General features: G+C 40.6%; 1 protein-coding gene across 2 annotated transcripts in view; it reads right to left on the bottom strand.

Moving 5' to 3' along the window:
• Nucleotides 1-9440: 9440 nt before the first annotated feature.
• The window catches only part of SEC22A (SEC22 homolog A, vesicle trafficking protein), an 84443-nt gene continuing 83593 nt past the window's right edge, over nt 9441-10290 (bottom strand). For both annotated transcript variants that reach the window (XM_068979137.1, XM_068979147.1), the window contains one exon: nt 9441-10180. In XM_068979137.1, the coding sequence (XP_068835238.1) occupies nt 9980-10180 (201 nt within the window). In that variant the 3' untranslated portion in view covers nt 9441-9979. The remainder of the gene's footprint in view (nt 10181-10290) is intronic.

The raw sequence follows: 10290 nt of genomic DNA, 5'->3' as shown, positions 1-10290 counted from the left end.
CTCCCCTTCTCACTGGCAAAGTCACTGCTTTGCAAGACAGACGCAAGAACAAAGCCAAGTGAGGCCACTGGAATGGCTGACCTCCAGGGTTTCTTTCTTCTCTGGCATTCCCTAACTAAATATTTGTGCAACTCTTCATCTTACCTTCAAGTGCCAGACTACAAGGATGGTGCAAACATAAACACAATCGAAATAGGATTTGAAGATGTTAGACAAAGACAGAAAGACAAATGAGCTGAAAGCACATTGCCAAGGGGGATCTGTGGGAGGATCACCTCCAAACCAAAGCCGGAAGCAGCCTTTGTTCAGTCCTCCTACCCAGCAGCAGCAGCAACCATGCACGATGGATGCCCTTTTCTATCAAGGGCCCTGGTCCAAGGAGTGGGGAGAGGCAAGTGCAGGTCAACCTAGGTTCACAGAGCAAGCAGAGATTCAGAAAGGCAGGATGATGGTGCGAAGACAAAGAGAAAGAAAAAGATTGTTTGGGGCTGAGGGCATCCCGTCCCCACTGGCTTGTCAGCCCCAAACCTCACCATCTGTTTCTAATGAGCAGAGCTGAGCTGCCCCCTCCCTTGCATATTCATCCCCAAGGCCCTTTTCATATTGCTGGCCTATTAGGCCTGTGTGAATTTAAAGAAGTCTCACTGGAATCCGTTAGAAAGAAGCCTCATCACTTTTTTCCCCTCAGCCAATTTCCAATGTAGACCCACCCGTAATCTCTAGTTTGTCAGCATCTCTGGTTATTCTCTTAGACTGTTTTCCAATTTTGCAAACTGTGCTGCTCTGCTTTGACTCTGTTAGCTAGTCAGGCATTTCCCTGGCTCACATGGGATTTTTCTGGGGTGGTAGGGAGAATGCATTTCTCTTCAGATTACTCTCTAGAAAGCCATGTTGTATTTGCATGTTTGAAGAGTGCCTTGAACTCTCACATCCTCAGCATCTACGTACTTCCACTCTGTGCTAGAAGGCTGCTGGTTGCCTCCTCACCCCTTTCTCCCAGCCAGGCACAGACCACGTGCACACGCACTCCACTCTGTGGAGGCCCTGCAGAGTGGTAGGCACTAGGTGGCAGTCATCCGAGAATCCCGAATAGACCCAAACGGGATGTTCAAAGAAAACAACGATGAGGCCAAAGGACTCGCTTGCATTGTAGCAGGCGAGGTTCCCAGAGGCACTTTCCTCGTCTGACAGCAGTGCTCCAGTACCCAGGACACTGAGGGGGCCCGGAGAGTAGTCTACTTTTTCCAGGTTCAGTGACAACTTAATCCTGTTTACTCACCTCAGATGGATTTTGTTAAGCTCACATAAATACTGTAAGTAAACACCTGATGCACAGCAGGCATATGGCAAACGTCAGTCCCTCACTTCCCTTCTCTGACTTGGAATGCATCCCCAGCACACTGCCCTGAAGTCTGCACACAAGAGCTTGCCAGAGCAGGTCAACTGCCTGCCAAATATTTCAACAGGATCCTTTGTCTGTTTTTGTTTTTGAATTAGGATCCTTTCTTAATTCACAATTTCTGAAAAGTTATGTGCAGTGATATATTCGGGGGCATTTGCGTTGCTGTATGTCTCAGGGAACTCAAAAAGGGGCTCTGTATCAACCTAAAGGGGTGGCATGGGAAGGGAGATGGGAGGGAGGTTTGAGGGGAAATATGTACACCTATGGCTGATTCATGTTGAGGTCTGACAGAAAACACAAAATTCTGTAAAGCAATTATCCTTCAATTAAAAATAAATAAATAAATAAATAAAAATATATAAAGATGCCTGTTACCTTGAAGGTAACAGCAACACCTATCAGAGAGATCACAATAAGGCAGCAAATGTTGCCCTAGCACTTGCTGTGCCCGGCTCTGGGTGATTTACATTTATTGACTCACTCAATCCTCACAACACTTTGCCCAAAGCACAGTTACCTCTACTTCATACCTAAGGAAACTGAGGCAGAGAGGTTACACGGCTTGCCAAGGTCACCATGCCAGTGGCAGGGAGAGCTGGTGGGGCAGAGGGGCACAGGGGAGACGGTCTGGCTCTAAACTCATCATTACTACTGAGACGGTCTGGCTCTAAACTCATCATTACTACTTTTTGATTAAGCAATTAGTTACCTTCTACCTTTTGTCTAATGTTTTCAGATATAGGAATGACTTAAAGCAGAATTCCTATGAAATTATTTCATATCAAAGAATCAACCTATGCTGGCCTTCAGCTAGAAAAAGGAAATGTTTGTAACATATTTACATTGGTTTGTAACACCAATGAACCTTTAACATTCTATATCATTAATTTCTGAGTTAGTTTTATGAGAAAGAATAAACTTTATAACTCCTTGCCCTAAAATCCTAGGCACACCTGAGGTTCACCAAACCTATGGCGGCCATCTGTCCTGACCATTATACATGTAGGAATTTTAGGAAACAATTTTACTAGGACATCTATACTGCAGGAATTAGCCATGATTTCACCTCTTTTCAAAGTAATATGCATTACTTGTATATATATTCCTTATATATTTCAACATATTTCCATGTTGCCTAGCTTAATGTTATAGGGTGGTTGGTTAAGAATGTGAGTTCTAAGACTGATGTGGAGACTGAGTTTCTAAGACTGAAATCCTGGTGCCACAACAAAGGTTAGATTGCGACTGTTTACATCATTTAACTTCTTTAGGCCTCAGGTGCTTCATCTAAAATACAGAAAGCCTTCATAAAGCAGCCTGTGAGGATGTTTAGCACACACGCAGTATTGTTTTCCCCTCTACATTGGCTTCATTTGTTCTCATTGCTGCTGTAATGGTAAGAGCCCAGTGTTGTCAGTAACACACACATAAAGAACTTGCTCTCTGAAAGGCTCTGTGGCATGGAAAAATGAGCCCCAATTTTTGAGTCATTTAATCTTGAATCCTAGGTTTCACTCTCAGCCTTTGTTTCCTCAAATGAATGTGAAATAGTGCCACCCTTGTCCCCTAAGGCTGCCATAAGGATAAACTACGTAGGAGGCCCTACACTGGCCCACAAAAGGTGCTAATGAGCATTCTTTTTACATGAGTTGTAGGTATTGTTGCTGTTGTTCAGTTGCTAAGTTGTGTCCAACACTTTGCGACCCCATGGACTGCAGCATGCCAGACTTCTCTGTCCTTCACTATCTCCCAGAGTTTGCTCAAACTCATATCCATTGAGTCATGATGCCATCCAACCATCTCGTCCTCTGTTGTCCCCTTCTTCTACCTTCTATCTTTCTCAGCATCAGGGTCTTTTCCAGTGAGTGGGCTCTTTGCATCAGATGACCAAAATATTGGGAGTTTCAGCTTCAGCAATAGTCCTTCCAGTGAATATTTGGGCTTGATTTCTTTTAGGATTGACTGGTTTGATCTCCTTGCAGTCCAAGGGACTCTCAAGAGTCTTCTCCAACACCACTGTTCAAATGTTATCAATTCTTTGCCACTCAGCTTTCTTTATGGTCCAACTCTCACAGCCTTACATGACAACTGGAAAAACCATGGCTTTGACTAGATGGATCTTTGTGGGCAAAGTAACATCTCTGCTTTTTAATACACTAAGTTTGTCATAGCTTTTCTTCCAAAGAGCAAGCATCCTTTAATTTCATGGCTGCAGTCACTGTCCACAGTGATTTTAGAGCCCAAGAAAATAAAGTCTGTCACTGTTTCCACTGTTTCCCTATTGGCCATGAAGAGATGGAACCAGATGCCATGATCTTTGTTTTTTGAATGCTGAGTTTTAAGCCAGCTTTTTCACTCTCCTCTTTCAGTTTCATCAAGAGGCTCTTCAGTTCCTCTTCACTTTCTGCCATTAGACTAGTATCATCTGCATATCTGAGGCTGCTATTTCTCCCAGAAGTCTTGATTCCAGTGTGTGATTCATCCAGTCCAGCATTTCCCATGATGTACTCAGCATATAAGTTAAATAAATAAGGTGATGATATACAGCCTTGATGTACTTCTTTCCCAGTTTTAAATGAGCCTGTAGTTCAATGCCTGGTTCTAACTGTTGCTTCTCGACCTGCATACAGGTTTCTCAGGAGGCAGGTAAGGTGGTCTGGTATCCCCACCTCTTTAAGAATTTTCCAGTTTGTTGTGATCTGCACAAAGTCTTTACCATAGTCAATGAAGCAGAAGTGGATGTTCTTCTGGAATTCTCTTGCTTTGTCTATGATCCAACAGATGCTGGCAATTTGATCTCTGGTTTCTCTGGTTTTTCTAAATCCAGCTTGTACACCTGGAAGTTCTTGGATTACATACTACTGCAGTCTAGCTTGAAGGATTTTGAGAATTACCTTGCCTGCATGTGAAATAGCGTTAACTGTACATAAGTTTGAATATTCTTTGGCATTGCTTTTCTTTGGGATTGGAATGGAAACTGGGCTTTTCCAGTCCTAAGGCCACTACTGAGTTTTCCAAATTCACTGCCATTGAGTGCAGCACTTTAATAGCATCATTTTTAAGCATTTTAAATAGTTCAGCTGGGATTCCATCACCTCCACTGGCTTTGTTCATAGTAATGGTTTCTAACGCCCATCTGACATCACACTCCAGGATGTCTGGCTCTAGGTAAGTCACCATACTATCGTAGTTAGGTCCAGGTCATTAAGGCCTTTTTTGTATAGTTCTTCTGTGTATTCTTGCCACGTCTTCTTAATCTCTTCTGCTTCTGTTAGGTCCTTGCCGTTTCTGTCCTTAATTGTGCCCATCTTTGCATTAAATTTTCCCTTGGTATCTCCCAATTTTCTGGAAGAATTCAAAGGGCAAGGGCAAAATGTCCTTTGCTCACCTTTAGGCAAAGTCCCTTTGAAAACCCAGCCTCAAAGAAATTCACCAGCACAAGGAGGCAGGTAACCAAGGCAGAGCTGGGAAGGGGCTGCTGGGACCAGGCAGGAGACAGAACTGACGAGCCCTATTTCCCACTGTCAGATGGAGCCTGGACGTGCTTTTGTGCATGATGCTTGCACTGCCGTACTGTGGGATGTAGGAGAAAAGGGCAAATGTGAACTGTGGGTGGGGTTGGGCTGAAAACACCATTTGTTGCCAAGGAAACACCAGGAACAATTCATAAGGTTCCAGTATTGACTTCAGGAACTCTTTGAGAATGAAGCCTTTTCTCTCCTTGAGATTCTTTAGCCTCCACTGTGTTGAGGCTATTCTTTACACACCAGCATCACCAATGCAGAAGAAAACGTTTGCACTCATGTTAATGCCACTTACTGTAACGGGCAAGGAGAATACAAGCCATGTGGCTTCCAACCACACAATGCTATGGCACTGTGATTTCACTTGTTGAATAAAGAAACCTAGAAAGCTTGGCCACCAAGGAAGAGATGTTACAAGAGTGGCAGCCACAGATACCACTTCTCTTTGAAAAGCTCACTGCTCAAACAGAAGGCTACAATATGCCAGCATTCAACAGCAACCCCAGGACACTGATGAAGATCATCAGACTCTAGGCAGTACAACCAGAAGAGTAAAATCCTCAGCTGACATGGGCTCTGCACAATTCATTTATAACCCTGGGAGTTGGAAAGGTTTCTTCTATTAACTTTAGGCCAGGATATTCCTAAAGCCAATTTAACCCCAAATTTAGACTTGACATTATCACAATATTTTTAGAAAGAAAGACTCCATCTCCTTAGTGATGTAAAGCAGAAAAATAAAAAGGCTTGACCACAGACAAAGAATGAAGCCCTGAAAAGAAAGTGAAGTCGCTCAGTTGTGTTTGACTCTTTGTGACCCCATGGACTGTAGCCTACTAGGCTCCTCTGTCCATGGAATTTTCCAGGCAACAGTACTGGAGTAGGTTGCCATTTCCTTCTCCAGAGGATCTTTGCGATCCAGGGATCAAACCCAGGTCTCTCGCATTGCAGGCAGACGCTTTACCATCTGAGCCACCAGGGAAGCCCTAAAGAGTGACCTATAATATGTAGTAGAGCTAAGTGTTCAATTTGGTCTGAGTGGTGGCTGATTTTGAAATAATTTGTTCTTTTACTACATACTCTATTAAAACTATTTTACAGTGAATAAAAAGTCTGTTAAAACAGCAAAGAGAATAGCGAACACACACACACAATTTGCTGTGTCTCTTGGAAATCCAACAGCCTGGAATGGGCTCTCGGTTACTCAGTAAATCTTTTGTATTAAAGGCCAAGTGTATGCCTTTTTGGTAGGTCGCTAACCCCAGGAGGAAGCACTTTTGTGACAGGAGGGTTAAATGTTCACCTGACAAATCTGGTCTCTGTGGAGGCTTGACAAATCAGAATTCTAATGAGATTCCACACACAGTCCAAAAGAAATGGAGCTATGCATTTCTCCAGAATGGATTCCACTGTGAAAAAGACAATATTTAATACAAAACAAATGTCCTAACCCAGAGGTAGCAGATTCACTTTATATAAGTTATAAAATTACAAAATTGGGTAAAGGTTTTCCAAGTGTCAAGGCATTTGTCTTAAATGGATTTTCAAGCTTTAACACGGATACTTGCTTTTAGCTTAGGAGCAGAATTCTTATGGGAACAAAATCCTCTATTAAACACATAAAAAAAAAAGCCCTGAAATGAAAGCCTTTGAAAGCTGGTACAAAGTTGAGGATCCAAGGCACAATTGTAACATGGAAATGTGTGTAAAACAACTGAGGATTTTGTTCCTTTTAGCATTTCACAAGACTGCCAAGTGAAAACATTTTTACCTGAATTCATCAGGAAGACATCTTTTCTGAGAAACACGCTCTGACTTACAGATAAAAATCAAGACAAAACTTGTTTTCCTTCTTCTAGCCTTGACTTTCAAGAAATTCAAGAATCAAATTTTATACTCAGTAACAGCAATGTGTTCACCCTTCCTTCTAGTCTCATTGGTTTTGCTTTTCTTCCCTTAATGTTCATATTTTATTACCGTTACTGTGTATGTCTTTTTTGGATATGCTTCCCAAATTCTTTTGGCAAAGAGGCCAGGTATACTTCAAATACACACCCGACAAAAGCAAGCAAATATTGCAAATACTTTTAGGATATAAAGGGGAGTATCTTTGCCCTCATAGAACATTATAATCAAAAGCAACATTTCAGAATCACCCTAAGTAAGATAATATACACCTAGATACAATAGCAGGCTAAAGCTCATAATTTTAAGAAGTCCCCAGGACTTCAATTTTACCAAGAATAGACATATTTCCTGAATATAATCTTAGTTACCTTCATTAATATAATCTTAGCTACCTTCATTAGCCCAACCCTGGGCTAAGAGATTAGAAATTGTGTGTGCTTTGCTTTTGACCTTAGGTAAGTCATTAACACCTGGTTATCATAGTGTCCTCTTTCCTATTGGGAAAATAGTACCTCCTCGACAGTAGAAGACCCATTATGATTAGGTAGGTGCTCTTAGAAGTAAAATTGCAATATAAATGCAATGTATCACCATCATACACATTAGAGGCCTAAGTGATTCTTTCTCAAGAGCTTAAAAACTTCTTTACATTCATGGCAAAAATTTATCTTTCTAAAGTCATACTTTCTTTGGCAACAACATGAAGAGGCAGGAAAGCTGTATAAACACGCAAAGATGCAGGCACCAAATAATGAAAGAAAACATTTCTATACATAAAACATTATTTATACCTGTTTTCATTTTTTACATTAAAATATAAACATCCCCTTATCCAAAATAGCTGGTGAAAAAACTAAACGAAAAACAAATGAAGGATTTAAAGATAGCTGGTGAGTTTTCAAGTGTCCTTGCTTAATACCAGACATTATGACTCAATAATAAAAAAGAACCAAACTGGTAAGAGAGGTATAAAGTATCAATATACAGCAAAATCTCGATGAACCAGAATACTCCAATTTCCTGGTTAATCAACTATTTACAAGAAAACTCTTCTTGCTTTAACCATTAGTTTATAAAAAACTTTCTCAAGTAAAGTGAACCAAGTTAACTTTCTGGTTCAAACTACAAAACACCAAACATAAATCAATTTTATTTTGATGATTTAGGATCATGTGGTACCTTGGGATAATCTCTCAGAATACTCACAATTTCTTTGCAGTTTTTTTAGGGGTAGAAAATTGGAGGGAACTGGAGTTTCTTGTATTAAATAAATCCCCCAAATCGTAAGCTTTCACTGTCTTCTTTTGCCTCATTCTCCTAAAAAGGAGAGTGTGGCAAAAAGGTTGTAGTTAAGCAGGATTTCTCATTGTAAGCATACCTATATATACTGGTTCTGGAAACAATGCAGTTTGGTGACTTTACCCCTCTGGACAATTTTTTCTGTTTAATTAATATACCCAGTAACATGAATTATATGTAATGAGTCCTCTGTTTTTCTGGATATTAAATTTCAAACCTTATGAATTCCTTAATTAGAATCTTTCTTCAAGAAAATCACTCATGAAGATGATTTCAAAACCAGAAAGTGTTAGTCTCTCAGTCCTTGTCTGACTCTTTGCAACCCCATGGACTATAACCCACCAGGCTCCTCTGTCCATGGAATTCTCCAGGCAAGAAATACTGGAGTGGGTAGCCATTCCCTTCTCCAGGGGATCTTCCAGACCCAGCGATCAAACCAGGTCTCCTACACTGCAGGCAGATTCTTTATCATCTGAGCCACCGGGAAGCCCTCAAAACCAGAAGAGTTGTAGATTTTGCTAAAAGAACCAAAATTTGCTTCCTCTAATAACTCACAACTGCTTAAACAATCTTTACAAAGTTATCAAAAAGCACCACTTAGATAGTAGGTGCTTAACTCCTCGAAGTCATGAAATAATATGAGGGATAATAAGTGCTGGGAGAGGAGTTACCTTCTGACTCTTAGAACAACTCAGTGTTTCCACAGGGCAGGACCCATATCACTTGGTGGCTTGTGAGATGACTTCAGGTGATACACAACACAGAGTTAAATAATGTTGAGTCACAGTGTGAATGTCATTCCCTTTATAATTTTCTTTTAAACTTCTGATAATTCCACAGAGAGAGCCCATTTTGGGGCTAGCTAACATCTCTCACTGCAATAAAGAAAGAGTAGGCTTCTTGGATTCAGAGCCTTGGCAGTCATTAGCATCCAGTTAGAATCTCACAACATCCTGTTTTATTTTTAATTTATTTTGTAGTTCTCTTTTTTAATGGCAAACTGATGCTGGTTTTTCACTTGGAGTAGAGGTTAGTTTCTTTTTAAAATGTTTTAAAATTTAAAAGATAAATATTAAGTAAATAATAGCATATGTAATGGTAATACTCAAGTGATTGAAGTTTGGCAAATAATGGCTATAGCCTAATGACATATTTTTAAAAAGTGATTTCAAAAGAAGGTGTAAATGTGGTCTAGGAAAGAAACATGTGTCACTGTGTTTTCAATACTTATGATGCTCTAGGGATGAGCTCACCACAGCCTTCTCCTACATCAGGTGATTTCCAGAGTTAAGATTCAAGCAAAAATATAAAAGGAAAAAGAAACCATTCCATACCAATCTGGACTTCATAGACTCATGGTACAATAAATGTGCAAATGATCTAATATTTAGTGAGTCATTTGTTTGACACATAAACTTTCCAATTCACTGCAGCATCTTTTATTTGGTCTGTACTAATGCCTCACAAAGGCAAACTGGGGTTGTAGAGTTCCTGCTTGGTTCTCAGAGCAAGTACCACACACACTTCTTGACTGAATTCTCCAGCCATGATTCAGAGCTGTTGGCAAAGTCTTCCAATGGCATCTGACTGTTCTTCCAATGCCATTGCCCTGTAGAGAGGGCTCTTCATCTTCTTCTGAATGATAATCATGGCCAACATTCTGCTGAGAGGAATTTGCCTACCAGGTATTGCATGCTCACAGGCATGCCATGCTGACTTAAAAAGGACAGCTGGAGAGAGAGAAAGAAAGCAGAGCTTCTCATTTGTGGTGAACAGTTTCTTCATCACAGTGGTAGTGTCCTTCCTTTTCCTCTTTAAGGCAAGGCAATATGTCTGAAGGATGGTGTCAGACATCATAATCAGGAGCTTTGCCCTGGGCTTGCCTTAGCCAGATCTGTAGTGTAACAAATGCTCCCACAGTCACGTGAAAAAAAAGCTGCCAGAGATTGCGCAGTTCATAGAGATACATGTTGCATAGACAGATTAAACCGAAAGTCAAAAAAGATTTGACATTCCGCCAGCTGGTATAGTAGACGAGTAAATAACACTGTTGAAAATATAAAAATAAATGATGATTAGGGTTATAGGAAGAAGAAATGGATGCTGCAACTATAAAACTTTAACAGGCCACAGGGTGAAATATGAGAGTGGAGTAAG

The sequence above is a fragment of the Capricornis sumatraensis genome, chromosome 1, assembly GCF_032405125.1.
Source record: "Capricornis sumatraensis isolate serow.1 chromosome 1, serow.2, whole genome shotgun sequence".
Classification (NCBI taxonomy): domain Eukaryota; kingdom Metazoa; phylum Chordata; class Mammalia; order Artiodactyla; family Bovidae; genus Capricornis; species Capricornis sumatraensis.
This window is presented reverse-complemented; position numbering and strand designations above follow the sequence as displayed.